The following is a 16,441-nucleotide window of genomic DNA, read 5'->3' as shown; positions in this document are numbered from 1 at the left end:
AATAACACCTGATCAGAGCCGCACTGATGCAGTAATTCGTAGTAAAGGAGCTCAACCAAGTACTGAGTATATAAATGAACATACTTTTCAGAAGTTGAACATTTCTGTATTTTAAAGCACTTTTTGAATGATCTTAAGAAATGTGAACTATAAGCTATAATCATCAAAATTAAAACAAAAAAAGCTTTAAATATTTTGATTTACCTGTAATGAATTATATATGTCAATATATGACACTGAATCATTTGCCGACTAATTTAGCTAAATATGTTACATTCCTTCTCCTTTTTCATGTTTAACTAGAGCACGATACAAAGTGAAACTGTAATTTCTAATAAAGACAAGCAGTATTTATATGCATTGCTTCTTTACAGACGCTCTACCAGCGGAGGTCAGAGGCAGGTAGATTTTGTTAATACCGACGAAAAGATCAGAGCGACTAAAATATTGACGAATGCCAAAATGCAAGTAAATTTCCTTCTGCTGACACTTTATAAATTCGATCTGCTCACATTTCATAATTGAGACACGTTACTTTTATCTCTTACCACTTAATATTTTTTTTAATATTTTTTCTCTCCTGAACTGTTAATTAAGTTTTTTTGTGTGTTTGTTTTTGTATTGGTTAAATTAATATGAACTATGCACCTTAATATATATTATTATTTGCCCCGTAAAATAAAAGCGAGACCACACGCGGGCTCATTTACAATCAGCAAGAGGCCTCATGTTGGGATAACAACACAAAGATTAACAAAAAGAGTGAAAGTGTCCTTTAATTGCGACAGAACTGCTCATTAATGGGTCATGCTGTGAGAATTAAATGGAGAATTTGTGTTGAATTCTTGTACATAATGCATATATATTACCTGAGTTCCCCTGAATGTGCAGCTTTACACTTGCAGCTTTTGTATTTTTTTCTTTTTTTGGATTATAAAGCACTTTGGACTCTTTTGTCTTTTTTCAGTGTGCTTTAAAAATGTCTAATTAGATTTTGATTATTGTTTGTATTCCTGTTTTTAGATCGATTTTATTTAAGGCAGCGCAGTGTCAAGTCAAAATGTTGTTGAAGACATTTAACTCATAAAGGGATGACTGTGATGGAGCTCAGAAAATGTGGTAAATAACGAGTCAGCAAAGCAGGATGAAAGGACAAAAACGAGGAGCTTCTTCTGATAGTTTTATTTAAGAGTCAAAGCTGAGAACTCGGACCATAACGAGACGCCAGATAGTCAGGTGACCTAAAACCACCAGGAGACTCATGAATGAAGATTTTAAAGCTCCAGTCTGTAGGAATCAGAGCCATATTTTTTGGATTTTCCTTCGTGTAAAATCACCTGAAAACAAGAATCGATGTGTTTTTATGCCTCAATGCCGTCAATAGCTGAACGCAGTGTCTCATAAATCATGTTTTTGGCCATAACTCTAAAACGTTTGTGCTCAATTTTCACACAACAAAATGTCTAATAGGATAAAATTATGAAGTTCTGACATTTTATATTAAAGAGGTCAAAGGTCAACTTTCCTGTGACATCATAATGCATCGTCGGCATGGAGGCATTATGTTTTGGGGTTGTCTGTAAATGTATCTGATGTCTGTTTCATTTTTGTGAGCGCCATATCTAACGAATGCCTTTAGAATTTAACGTCGACGTTTACATGGATTCAAGGATGAACCGATGTGATTTTAATGATCATAGGTCAAAGGTCACGGTCACCGTGACCTTGCGTCTGCCTCTTTCTTGTGAATGTGATATTTAAAGAAGGCCTGGAGGAGTTTGACTCAAATTTGGCACAGACGTCTACTTTTTAAAAAGAATACTTCTATTCTGGTGTCGGTGCTTTTTTATACTCGCTATAATTCTCTATGCTGGCATCAATATTAATAATAATAACTTTACTTATACAGCAATTTAATTACATTTTATGTTATTTTATTTAAAAACAGCTGTGTACAAAGTGCTTTGACAGACAAAGCAAAGGCAGGAACAGACGACCAAAATTTCCCCTCAGGGATCAATAAAGTGTTTCTGACTCTGTAAAAGTCTGTTTCACTGACGGCTCATTGATACACAGCAATGATGCCACTCTCTCTAGAGTTCATATTTTCTGTTTCACACACTGATAGAGGCCCCTCCACCTCAGTGTGCAAACACACCGTCTGCTCTTTCTAAATCTATTACAGAGTAATAACACATTTATTCTGCATTACAGAATAAAACTGAGCCATTAACCAGCAGAGAGTATCAGGTGTTAAAAAGACGAAACAAACAGATAAATCAAAGTAAAACGGTATATATATAAAGACATTGTACCCAAGCTACTAACAATAGTAGCAGTTGTAGTAGCAATAATTTAATCGAGATTAAAAATGCTTTTATTCTGAAGGTCTGATACGTGATGAAAACGAAACAAAACTTTTAAAAAAAACATCCGACTCTTTGTTTCAGTGTTTCTAAAGATTAAAGCATGAAGCTGCTGTGTTTTCTTTTTATTCTTTGTATGGCGGGAAAAACATTTCATGGCACGGACGGTAAGAGTCAGTAACTTTTAGGAGGACTCGAGGCTTTTCAGGGAAAGTTACAGCACTTCATGTAGTCAGTGGTTGTTTTTTTAGGTGAAAGAGCCAATGATAATAATAAATAATAAATCTACCTTCTAACTGTGTCTCAGAAAAGTATTCATAGATTCTTCAAGTTTGCTGGAGGGATGAGCAGCTTGTTTTGGGGCATTTTTTCTGATTTTGGTGTTTCCATGAGGTTGTTGTCAAATACTTTTAAGTCTAAAATCTCCTAAAAATGTTTAGTGGGGTTGACTTACACACAATTCTTAATACCAATATCGTTCGAGTCGTAAACGTTTGTTCGCGCATTTATTTATTCGGGTTGTTTCTTTAACTCCTCACTGGAACATTTTGCAGCAGGAAATAATACAACGCTGCTTTTTAATTTGCCATTTTGTGTCTGTAATCTGCGGCCCTGTTATCAGGGAACCTCCCCACAACAGCAGCAAACCTTACCTCCAAGTTTCACTCATGTTTTAAAGAAAACACTTTAATCTAATGTTCAAATAACATTTTTAGGATGTTTGTCATTGCAAATGTTCCTGAAAGGTTAAGTGCTGATTAAGACCTGGCGTTTCTAACACTCTGAGGACGTTTTTGTGATGTTTAGAGGTGACAGATCAGAGAATGTGTTTTTTTATGAAACGCTCCCACGATGTTACATGAGAACAATATTAGAACATTTTCAAAGAAACATTCAGAATAAGTTATTTAAGACTGAGATTACAGAACTTTTCTTGTGAAAATATAATGTAATGTGATAAGCTAACAATAAAAAAATAACATTTTTTAATGTTTATAGAGAGTGTTACCCTAACCTTAAAAAGAACGTTCTGGGAACATTAAGACAACATGCCACTGAAGACGTAACTAACCCAGCCAGCAGGGAACATTCCCACAACACTGGCAAATGTTACCTACAAGTTGTAGTCATTTTTGTAAGAAAACATTTTAATCAATGTTCAAATAACCTTTTTAGTATGTTTATCATTCAAATGACGTTCCTGTGAGGTTAAATGCCGACTAAGACCTAACGTTTTAACTGCAACATTTTGAGGACGTTTTTGTGATGTTGAGAGGTGACGGAGCAGAAAATGTTCTGTTTATAAAACGTTCCCTCAATGTTGAATGAGAACAAAGGAAGAGTGTTTTCAAAGCAACATTCAGATCATGATACTGAGGACTGAGATTATTCATGAAAATGTAATGTACTGTGGTACGTGAACATTTTTTAATGTTCATAGAGAATGTTTCTCTGACTTTGACAAGTACATTCTGGGAACTAAAAGAAAAGTTGCAGCTGAAAATGTTACTAAAACATTGCATTGCACAAAAAACTTTGTACGGCCGAGGAGAAATTAGACTAACTAACCTGCCTGTAAGCTGGTGTCTGAACAGTAGTGGAAAATCAGATCTGTGCTGAACGCGTGTTTAAACTGAGCCTTCAAACAAACAGTTTACACAATAAAGAGAAATGTTTTTACGGCAGCAGAGGGTTCCTCGTAATTTTAAGAAGAGGCTGAAACCATCCTGTCAGGTCTGGAAAATAGCTCTGAATACAAGTGCTCCAAATTTATTTAAATATGCTTTTTATCTTCCAGGACCATCAGCCATCAGAGTTTCGGCGAGTGAAGGCGGTGATGTCGTGTTACCGTGTTCTCTCAGCACCAACGAGAACATCGAGAAAAAACTCTTTGACTGGAGAAAAGATGACGGGCGGACAGAGGTGTTCATGTACGACGCAGGCCTGCATCACAATAACGGCCTCTCAGGTCAAGATGAGCAGTTCAGAGGTCGAGTCTTTCATTTCCGAGATGAGCTGAAGAACGGCGTCGCCTCCGTAATCATCAGAAACACAACAGTGGCCGACAGCGGAGAATACACCTGCTTTTTTCCACTTCTTCAGCCTCCTCAGATCTTCCACATCGAGCTTGTTGTTGGTGAGTGTTTTAATATACAAGCAGGGAACACTAAAAATACAGCATCACGTCTGATTTTTAAAATGATTCTCTTTAAGTCATAAGGCAGGTTTACATAAAGCCTTCTCTGATCTGAATAAGTTTAAACCCCAAACAGATTAAACACTTCAGATAGCAGGAAACTTTCCAGCAGCACTGGCTAAGGTTACCTACAAGTTGAAAAATTGTTTTAAAGAAAAAAAAATAATCTAAAGTTAAAAAAATGTTTTAATGATGTTTATCATTTCAAATAATGTTACTTTAAGGTTAAATGCCAACTAAGACGTAACGTTTTACCTGCAACACTCTGAGGATGTTTTTGTGATGTTGAGAGCAGACAGATCAGAGGTTGTTCTTTTATAAAACGTTCCCTCAATGTTACATGAGAACAAAGAAAGAATCTTCTGTTTAAAAAAAAAAAAAGTACATTTTTAAAATGTAAATAAAATGTTCCCCTAACTTCAAACACACATTCGGGGAACTAAAAGAAAATGCTGAAAACATTACTAAAACATTGTATTGGTTGCATTGTTGCATTCTCAAAATGTTTTTTTAATCTAAAGTTGCTGGCTGGGATGATCCACATAAACACCTCAGTCAGCTTTAACAGGCCCAAACTGAATTAAGTTTCAAATCAGCTGCGAGAGGAAGTTTAAAACTTTTCATAAACTGATTAAAAGAAAATTTGTTTCATGTAAACAGTGAAACTGATCCATCTCTGGCTGTGTTTTTTCTGTGCAGGCTCCATGTGTTCACCTTCTTCTCTTCGCTGCCTCCAGCAGAGATACGCTGCTGTAAGAGCATCAAAACAACAGCAAATACTGCACTGAACAGACCATAAACGTCTATTTTAGCTGTCATTTTGACTTCAGTTTCTGGGGAGGGCAGACAAGAGCGGCCCCGTAACCACCGTATCTCACTGGCTCCTGCCCGGGTGTGAGAGCAGAGAGAGCGCTGTGCTGCTGTCAGAAGTTATCTGTTTTATTTTTCACTGCGAGAAAATGCACTCGCTGCATCAGAGAGTGTGAAAAGTGTCTTTTGCCTGTGTGTCATGGTCAATGTGAGAGCTGGCAGCCCTGTCAAGTTCACATTTTCATCATTTTTGTGCACAGCTGCTCTGCTTACATGCACTGGCGCCCGTAAACAACAGATAGTATTTGAGGACTTCCTGTGTAAAACCCCAAATCTTCAGTCAGACTGAGAAAAATGTGCATGTTAACACAGCTGTTTATTCTGTGCTCACAGGCTCATCTCCAAAGCCATCCGTCACAATACTTAATGCCACGGATGATGAGATGCTGCTGCAGTGTGAAGTTTTAGGTGCTTCTCCGAAACCTGAAGTCGAGTGGAGGGACAGAGCCGGAAACAAACTTCCTGCTAACAACTCACAGGTCACAGAGAGAGGAGGCAGCTACGACATCGTCCTCCGAACCACTGTGACCAAAACCGACAACTACAGCTGTGTATCCGTACAGGAGACAATCAGCCATCAGACTCATGCTGAGATTTCTGTGCATATCAGTGGTGAGAATCCTCCTTTAACTGTTAATGTGTTTCAACCGTAGACTGCGGATAGTTCATTCAAAGTGAACGTATTAAAAGGATCACTTGAACAAACATCAGGGTGATGACAACTTCCTTCAGTGTCAGAAACCATCTTTGGGAAAAATGTATTTTGCATGTACTTTGAGTTCTTAGTTTGGCCCCTTCACTAAAATGGAGGGGCGGGCTTTATGACCTATACTGCAGACAGACACCAGGGGGCGATCCAGACTGAAAAGTTGTGCTTTGGGGGAGCTGTCATGTTGACAATGTTTATATACAGTTTTAACTGATTTTAGCTGCACATTTAGCTGTTTTTGTATAACCAATCTAATGTACATAATATGCAGTTTTATTCTGGATGTTACATCAGCTTTTTGTTATGTTTTTCAGGGAACTCCTCGAAAAAAGTGATGACAGCCTTTTATGCTGTAATAGCATTAGGAATCCTAATAGCAGCATTTTTGATTTGTTATTGTGTCCTTAAAAGTAAAGATAAAGGTAAGTTTAAATAATACATTGCATCAACATTTCTGTGCAGAATCTTAACAGTTGTGTATTTTTCAGATATGAACTAATCTGTTTCATATAAAATCCTCTGCGAGTCAATTCATATATGAGGCCTCTGGTTTTAATAAATAAATTTTAAAAAATGTATATAGCAAAATTGCAACTCTGTTTCCAAAGCTGGTAATTATGCAAATCATAACTGTAAAGAGTTATGATCAGTGAACATAGTAAAGCCAGAATTTTCCCGTCAGTTGTTCAGTGAATCAAACAAAACATAAAATGTTTTTATTATCACACAAACTCGTTGTGTAAAAGGCATCACAAAAATAATAATTCAGTTATTCACAAACGGCTTAATTCAGAGATGTCTTAGAGCTTCACTGTATGTCTCAGGTCAAATCTCTGATTATTAACATAAAATCTTATTTTTAGTTAATTTGTGTTTTATACAATTGAAGTCTCAATTTTGGGATTTTGGGAATAATAATACTGTAAAATGTGCCTGTGTGTGAAGCAGAGAGGATGAGGACAGGATGTTATAATGTACTCAAGACAGTTTTATTTTACTCTTAAACTGACTGATTATATTTGTGTAGGACTCTATTTTAATCCACATGCTGTGTTTTGTGTGCAGACGTGTTGTATGTGCAACAGTGTTTTATGAATTAAACAGAGCTGGATGACGGTGAATATAGACCCGAGGACGTGGTGATCAGTAAATTAAAACCACTGTGTCGTCTGCAAAGAATGAGCTGTCTTTATATTGACTTATGTAGTAGTTGGAATAGATAAATCGTAGTAGGGAACCTGCAAGATAAATGCTGCTAAGGTTACGGATCTAAAACTGTAAAAAAAAAAACAAAAAAAAAACAAACAAACATATATAACACTTTTAAAATGTGTTAAAAAATTCAATGATCTTTCTTTTTAACTCCATAGGGAGACCGATCCAGAAATTGATGCATCTTATGGACAAAAAATGCAAAACTAGCTGCAGTAAAATGTGTGAGACGGGATCCAAGGAGCTTCAGTCACACTCTGGTAAAGTATTTACAGTATGAGACATCGAGTGCCTTAAAACTGTTTAATTACAATTTAAAGTCTGTTTCAAGAGAGTTTGAATTTTCTTTAATATGTTTTTATTTTATTTCCTGCACATTCAAATGTTCCCACAATATTACATGAGAACAAAGGAAGAACACTTTCAAAGCAACTCGCAGAACATGTTATTGAGGACTGAGATTTCACACCTTTATTTAGAGGAAAATGTAATGTTATGTGCTAACAATTAAAAAAAGTAACTTTTTTTGATGTTTATAGAGAACGTTACCCAAAGTTTAAGAAAAACGTTCTGGGAACATAAAAAAATCCAAACTTGCTGCTGAAAACGTTATGAAAACATTCAGTGGTCGCATTTTCGTCTTCTCAGAGGGTTTTTTGCTTGCTGGGATATTACACAGTCATGAGATATTCAGGATATATTGCACAGACAGGATATTCTGTTTTGATGTTGTTGCACATAATTCTACAGCATGGTTATTTACAGTTTAACTCTTTAATGCCACTTTAATGAACATATATTAAAATAAAAAAATCTCAGTGTTAGTTTCCCCCAACATCTGCAAGAGGAGGCCACTTGGCAGGAGGAGGAGAGCATCCCATTCACTGCCAGCAGCCGACGCGGGCCGTCAGTGTCAGTATGAATAGAGCTTTGTCTGCGTGAAATGACGAATAATGCAGAAAAAAAACAATGCATGCTGCGGATGGAGGCAGCAATAAAACACATTTTAGACACCTAAAAAAAAAATTGAAAAATCAACCTGAATCAAAGTAAATGTTTGCCCTGCTTAATCGTGCTGTCACACAGCTCTTCAAACTTTCAAACTCAAACTCTCTCAACTTTACAACTTTGGTATTCCTGCACACGAGCCGGGATGTTGCCAATGCAATAAGTAAAACAAACTCAACCAATCGCGACCTTGCAATTTTGCTCCACAGCTGTACTGCAAATTTGTGAACTCTCTCTCTGAATCAGATCAAGAAAGTTTGAATTTTCCTAAATATGAGTTTGTTTTATTTCCTGCAGGTCCAGAGTCTCCAGCTATGGAGGAGCAGCAGCCACTGTACGCAGACGCACAAGGTTCACAGGAAGGAGCGCCTACTGTCATGACTACACAAGTCTGAACAGACCTCAATATTTGAATTTTGTTTTATGTTTTTACATATGAATTATTTTTACAACTTTGATATCAGCTGAACGAAAGAATAATAACCCTGTCAAGGTACAAGGTAGATTTATTTGTCATTTTTTAAAACGTCGTACGCATTCTCATTGCATTAAAAAGCTGCAGGCGTTAGTGGCTTTTTTGTACAGTGGGAAAGAGGCTTAAGACTGAAACCAGCAGTGAGCAGTGCAGGGAGAGACATAAAAAAACAAATGGACTGACTAAAAGCTTCCACCAAAGAACTGGTTAAAATTTCATAATTTTCATTCAATGTTTTAAAAAAAATGGACAGTGTCAGTGTTGCTGTTACACACAAGTGTGCAAAGCAAATGGGTCAAATTCTGTTAGTGTTGTAGGAGCCATTTTATTTTATTTTATTTTATTTTATTTTCTGTTGTATGTAATTACCTCCTCCAAACGCTAGGGGGATGTATTGGTTTGGTATTGCCGGAAGACATTTAATCCAGAGAGCATCAGTAACAGGGGTTGCAATTGGGTGGAAGCAATCAGTTTTTGACTGTGCTCAGGGAAGATCGCCGTGTTTTCGTTATACTTTAAATTCTTTATAAAGTGCCGGATTATAGATGTGATAAGTGCCGGATTATTGATGTGATAAGTGCCGGATTATTGATGTGATGGCGGAACGACGAATAAACGCGTGTGATGAGGAACCTGTGAGCCTGGACCGTCTTTTCCGAGTACACGTCGAAACAACAGTAGCCCAATTAGCAGCCGGTAGCGGCTAAAAGTATAGGACTTAGCCACTATAAGTGTTATAAGTCTTTTATTTTAATATTTAGGCCAAATTATGAGACTCAGGTTTACTATGATGCTATGAAAATTTAGTGTTATTGTGTAAAAATGGTTGTTTCAATTTCTTTCATTTTTCAGTGGTAAATGTTTGCTCATGGCACAAAAATGTGTTGCATAAAGGTGGCATCAGTGTTTTCAGCTTAACTTCGACAAGCCAAAGTCTGTATGGTACACTTTGAAATGTGTCTTTTTAACTGAACACTTGTGCAGTTTATGTAATTTCCATCCATGTATAAAAATTATATTAGATATAAGACCGGTTGCCATTATGATTCGTGGTTTAACGTGAAGGAATCAAAGTGATTTTACCGTCTATAAAGTCTTTTGACATTATGATGTTTTAGAGATGGTTTACCTTCTTGATTTTTGTGAGATTACATTTTTCAAGGTGTTTGGTTTAGCAGTTGACCTCCTTTTATTCTCCTGTGACTGAGATATTTACCGGGTATCTGTTATATCAAACTGTTGTAATGCTTGTTAATACACGAATATTAAGGTCAAACAGACAGTTGTATTAAGAGTTTTCTCATTTTCTAACCACATGCAGAAGTTTTTCAGAGACAGAAAAACATATAGACACACGCATTTACAGTAAAATAAAAACAACAAAAAAACATGTATGCACATGTACAAATATCATGAATACACTAAAACACTCAACTAACCTGACATAATCCTCCAATCTTTATTTTGTCATTTATTCTTTGTTGTGTCTTATTTTACTGTGAAATGTTAGGGGGAAAAAAATGATTAAAAATAATAAAAATAATAAAACTAAAAATAAATAAACTATAAAATAAAATAGAATAAAAGTTCAGAAAAAATAAACATTTAGTTAAAGCCAAATTCAAAAGGTAGGTGTTGACAATAATGTTTTATTTTGTAACAGTAACAATAATTTATTTAAATAATGATTACAAACACTTTTATTCTGAAGTAACAGGAAAGCTGGCGGCGCTGGTCCACACTCCGACCAGAGGGTGGCGGTAAAGCGCCGACCAGCTGTTAGATTACCGACCTTAAAAAACCGCAGATGAAAACGAAAGTTATATTTTGGACCTCCATTAATAAAATCACAGCCGACTGTTTGTTACAATCATTTAACAAACTGAACCGAAACCACGAAGCTTCAGCCGGACCCGCTGTGTTTCTGTCTGTGATGGAAACGGTAAGAATCGGTCACTTTGTATCTGCATGAACAGTCAGCTTCTCAGAGAGCGATTTTCGGCTCCAAAAACGTTTTGAGAGTGATACAAAGTAACCGATGCAATGTTTTAGAAACGTTTTCAGCAGCAAGCTTTTCCTCCAGCGTTCTGTTTAAATGTAGGGTAAGGTTCTACACGAACATTAAAAAAAGTATGTTTTCCTTTTTTAACATGTAATGTTACTTTGCATTTAAAAAATCCTTCTTTAATCTCAGTCCTCAGTAACGTCCTCTGAATGTTGCCTTGAAAATGTTCTCCCTTTGTTCTTATGTAACAACGTGGGAACGTTTTATAAAAGAACATGTTGTGGGAACGTTCCCTGCTATCTTCAGAACAACATCACATCTTAGTAGGCATTTAACCTTACAGCAACATTATATGATATGATGCACATCCTTAAAACATTATTTTAACATTAAAATGTTTTCATTATTGCAACTTGTGGATAACGTTAGCCAATGTTCGTACTGACAGGCACATACAGACGTGATCTAGAAGAGCCAAAAAAGTGTTTCTGTTGCAGTTCTGCAAAATATGGCTTTTTTTGAATCACCTGAAACATCACCTCTTGTGGGAGTAAAACTTTTTTTGCAATAAATGGGAGGGTTTATATTTTATTTTTGCAGAATGGAAACAAATCCACTTTAAGAAAACGTTAAAGGAATTCCCCCAAATTTGGCACAAACACTCGAGCTGACTGAAAATGTAACTGGTTAGAGTTTGTCGTTTAAATGGTCATTGTGACCTTGCACCTGTCTCATTTTCATGAAAGCAATATTTTAAGACGGCCTTGAGGGAATTTCTTTAAATTTGGCAGAAACATCTATTTGGACTCAAAAATGAAATAATTAGAATCTGGTGGTCAAAGATTTAAAGGCTGAAGTCACGGTGACCTCATAAAACACTTTTTTTGGGCCATAACACAAAAATTCACATCCTCAAATTTCACAAAAGTGCATCAGAGAATATCATGAATATCGTTAATATTCAAGAGGTCAAAGGTCAACTGTGACATGACAAAGTTAAAATACAATCTTTCCACTGCACAAATGTTAAACTGCAAACCAAAATAATTACAGAGCCTGCATGAGCTGACCCTGTGACAAAAGGCTGCAACTACCGAGAGTTTAAAGGTTCTGTAGCGAATAAAAATAAGGAAGCAGCTCATGAAAAAAGGTCTTATAAATAAAAATTTAGACTGATTTATAGTGTGGCTCATAAAAATGATCAAATGAAATTGTTAATTGTTTTAAAAGTTTTCACCCAGAAAAACCTGAATTATGCCTGGGGGGGGGGTTTTTGGGCATAGGCACAGGAGACGTTTTAATGACAGTTTCCATGTCCATGAGCGAGCTTTTAACAGTTAATGTATGTTTTGTTGCAGTATTTAAAATTTAAAGATTTAAAAGCATTTTTACGTTGTTGATTAATTGTTATTATTTTGTATGGTCATTGGCAAATGTAATTAGACATTATTTATTAATTATTGTGCCAACCAACCTGGTGATGGCGCTGGTTGGCACAAATGCACTTTAATCACAGTTGGTTTTGCTTTGTGGTTGAGTTTGATGAGTTTGTAATGTTTTTTTTCTTTCTTGTTACTTTAGGTCGCTGAGGCTGTGTTTTTGTCTTTAGCTGGCTCCGGCTGTGCCTGTTAGCGTCGACAAAAGAAGGTAAGTGTTGATCCGTCGAAATGGCTGCCAGTTTGACTCACTGATGGTCATTGATCACTGATATATTGCAACGATGATGATTTCATTTGTGTTTTTGTTGGTACACACGCTTCTCGTTTTGATGTTGTTGTTTTTTTATGAGGAAGCAATTGATAACAGGTATTGTTCAGTTTCCTTCATAAATACAAAGAAAATATTATTTTTTGTTTGTTTGTTTGTAAATTTGCATCTGTGAATGTGAAATTTGGCAAGGAGAAAAAATACTTTAATAAGAAAAAATGCCTTAGGATCTTTGTCAAAATAGTCACAACACCCAAGTACAATATTTTTATAGTAAATACTAAAATCTGAGATAATGTTACTAACTGTAAATTTGGCAGTATCTTTCAGTTTTTCTTTTCTTTTTCACAGATGTAAAAAATTATGATGCAGGCTACAAAAGTTGTCCACATGACTGACGGCTGTAAAGACTGATTGATATTAAAGAGCACTTTAGTAGTGTGCAGTAGTAGTAGTAGTGTGGCTCATAAAAATGCCCAAACAAATAAACTTTTAATTATTAAACCAAGAATAAAATATGATCAGTGTCAGGCCTAGAGTGCAAATATCTCATGGGAAAATATTCCTCGCCAGAAAGATCCTGAAAAAGCCTTTTCAAAAAACATTTTCAAATTTTTGTCACTTACAAGAGGTCCTCATGAGAAACAGTAAACAGAATATGAGCAGCACAAAAAGGAGAAGTATAATACAGCATACAGTGGGAGGTGTTCAAAAGAGGAAACAAACACATGAAAGTCACAATAAAACAATCGTAAAGTTTGGACTTTGAAACAGCACGAATGCTACCTCAAACAGTAATGATGACAGACAGCGGAAACACGCTCTTATTCTGAAGGGTTGACACCTGTGGCAAGGTGAGATGACAGCAGAGGTTAACAAACTTGATCAACAGGCTGATGAGATCAACACAAATCTGACAGTCATGAAGTTTTTCTTGGACCTGCTGTGTTTCTGTCTTCTAATTTTGGCTGGAAAAAAACGTTGTGATGAAAACGGTATGAATCAGTAACTTTGTAATTTATGAAGGCATGACTTTTATTAATCCTCAGGGACTGTCTGGTGCATTTTTATGTGCTTTTTTAATCCTGTTTTTGTAATTTTGGCTGTTTTGTTTAATCAGTGAATTTGCAGCTCAGCTCCTACAATAAGTCTAAAATACACTGTGGAAACTAAATAGTTACATTCAGACTGTTCAGGTCCAAAAATGCTCCATTGAAACCCATTCAAACTGACATTTTTGATCCCACAGCCATCAAAGCAGAAAAACAGGACTTGTGATATTTCTGGGTGTCATTCTGGGCTTTTGACTCTGAATTTGTCATTTTGACTATTTTCCAGCTGATGGGGTCATTTTGACCATATTTGGCATATGGAGGAAATACATGCTATTTCTACTATAGGTGCACTGTCACAATCAGTGTTGCTGCTAATCATTGACATGTGCTGGGATCATCAAAAATAATCTACTTTGCATGTTAGCATATTGAAAATAATTTTCTTTTTTTCATCTAAAAACACCATGGAAAAAAGGCATTTCGAGGGTTAAAATTCTAAAATATTAACTTGTTACACTTCAGGATTTTCTTTATTCAAAAATAATGAAAAAAGATTTGGAAGCTGTTTGCTCTCATGTCACTAATGTCAAACTCATGCTCTCGCCTGTTTTCATGCTCAAATAACATTTTAAGTATGTTTGCTAAAAAACAAATAACATGCCATCATTGGTGGGAAAGTGCAGAAGGTGCCAGCTTTGTTTTGTATACAGTGTCAGTGAGTCAGAAACTGGAGTTCAGGCGCACAGCAAGCAGCTTATAAAAAACATATTTAACAACTTCTCTGAGCATTTGTTAATGAATAACTACAATAAATGACTAGTTGTGGTCAAAGGGGGTTCAGTCACAGCACAGAGGCATTGATAGAAATAAAACATCACAATGCCATTATGGTCAGAAATCATTTGTGGTTTCAGTAGTTAACATGAGGAAAAAGGTAACAGCTGCACACTTACTGACTGCCACACAAGTTCATCCAAGACAGCGTTTGTATCCTGCTCGGATCATCATCAGGTCAAATATTTGAAAAAATAAAACCACACCTCTATTTATACATAATGCACAGCAACAGGCAGGTAACCATCTGTACCACTGAGAGTGGCAAAACAACTGACAAGCAACAGTTAAATAAAGGAGACAGATAATACATATAAGTACACAGGGAAAGAAAAACAGTGATGTGAAGGCCCTATTACAAAACATCAAATATGTTATATGGTTTATTAAATACCTACATATATGTGAAGTGTGTATAACTGCCCTCTTTCAATGCTTCAGTAGTTAACTAAACAAAAAACAGAATTAAACTACTTGATTGACTGTGCAACTACAAATGTAGTTGAACTACTATCAAGTTATTGCTAAATGTCGTGATACTAGCTAATTACACATAGGCACTCTGCAAAAAACTGCATTGCCACAGTTATTTAGCAGAATTACTCAAACTGAAACACAAAGCGGTCTCTAAAATAAACGTGATAGAAATCAGACTGTTAACTAAACTGCCTGTGAGCTCGCAGCAGCAGCTTAAAAGCAGAGAAAAACTCAGATCTTTGCCGTACCAACTGTTTTCATTCATTCTCATTTTATTTTATTTCATTTCAGACAACACACATGAATCAGTATTTCAGTAAATGTGCCAGTGTGAAAATGCACACAGCCATAACTTTGAACAGAGGACAGTCCACACACTTCAGCTCCCTTCACAGTTTTTTTAATTGAGATATTCACAAATCCAGTGATGATTTGAGCTGTGCGCTCTTTAACGGCTGAAAGTTGGGTTGGCGGAGAGGATGGACTGATCTTACATGGAAACTGAGCCTCCGTCCAAAGATTATACGAAACAAAGAGTGATGTTAGTTTTATGACAGCAGAGTTTTATGGCAATATTTAAAATAGAAGCTGAAACGAACGTCTCAGCCCCGGAAGATGACTCTGGTGTGATGACATAAATATATATAAATATGTTTTTATCTTCCAGGACCAGCAGCCATCAGAGTGTCGGCGAGTGAAGGCGGTGATGTCGTGTTACCGTGTTCTCTCAGCACCAACGAGAACATCGAGAAAAACCTCTTTGACTGGAGAAAAGATGACGGGCGGACGGAGGTGTTCTTGTACGACGCAGGCCTGCATCACAATAACGGCCTCTCAGGTCAAGATGAGCAGTTCAGAGGTCGAGTCTTTCATTTCCGAGAGGAGCTGAAGAACGGCGTCGCCTCCGTAATCATCAGAAACACAACAGTGGCCGACAGCGGAGAATACACCTGCTTTTTTCCACGTCTTCAGCCTCCTCAGATCTTCCACATCGAGCTTGTTGTTGGTGAGTGTTTTAATAAAAGTTATAAATATGCCCACCTCTCTCATGACCGGACCCTCGTCCCCACCGTGTTGTCTGGCCCCTGCAGGTCCTAAGCTGCAGCACAGAGGACAGGTCACTGCTGCTCAAGGACACGTTGTACTTTTATACTTTACTTTTCACGCTCACAGTCACACCTCAGCGGTTTAGAGTCACCAATCAACCTGACCTGCATGAGGAAGCCAGACCACTGAAATATGCTCAAAAACACGCACACGTCTTTAATTATTCTTCCTAAAGCGAGGCAGCTTTATTCATACAGCACATGTCATACAACAGGGCACTGCAAAGTGCTTTACAGAGCATTAAAATCATCATAAAAGAGACTGATTAATGAAAGATAAGATACGAACGGTAAAATCAATTAGTAAATGATTAAAAAAAGTGTTTCCCTTTTTCTTTTTTCCCCTCTGTCTTCTTTTGGTTCTTCCTCTTCTTCTCTCTTTCTCTTCTGATATCCATTCATTTATTTACCTTACTACTT

At 36.5% G+C, this 16,441-nt stretch overlaps 1 protein-coding gene and 1 long non-coding RNA gene across 2 annotated transcripts; both read left to right on the top strand.

Annotated features, from left to right (window-relative positions):
- Positions 1–2,500: 2,500 nt before the first annotated feature.
- LOC121950852 (butyrophilin subfamily 1 member A1-like) lies at positions 2,501–10,186 on the top strand. Its single transcript, XM_042496941.1, has 6 exons — positions 2,501–2,533; positions 4,165–4,503; positions 5,767–6,045; positions 6,457–6,564; positions 7,513–7,614; positions 8,660–10,186. Exons 1-6 carry the CDS (start codon positions 2,503–2,505, stop codon positions 8,755–8,757), a joined length of 957 nt encoding a protein of 318 aa, XP_042352875.1. The 5' UTR covers positions 2,501–2,502; the 3' UTR covers positions 8,758–10,186.
- A 500-nt stretch (positions 10,187–10,686) lies between these two features.
- On the top strand, positions 10,687–15,696 carry LOC121950865. The gene is made up of 3 exons (XR_006106356.1): positions 10,687–10,779; positions 12,424–12,489; positions 15,583–15,696. It is a non-coding gene; the product is annotated as an uncharacterized LOC121950865 (long non-coding RNA).
- Positions 15,697–16,441: the final 745 nt, after the last annotated feature.

This window comes from Plectropomus leopardus, chromosome 2 (assembly GCF_008729295.1).
Source record: "Plectropomus leopardus isolate mb chromosome 2, YSFRI_Pleo_2.0, whole genome shotgun sequence".
NCBI lineage: Eukaryota > Metazoa > Chordata > Actinopteri > Perciformes > Serranidae > Plectropomus > Plectropomus leopardus.
This window is presented reverse-complemented; position numbering and strand designations above follow the sequence as displayed.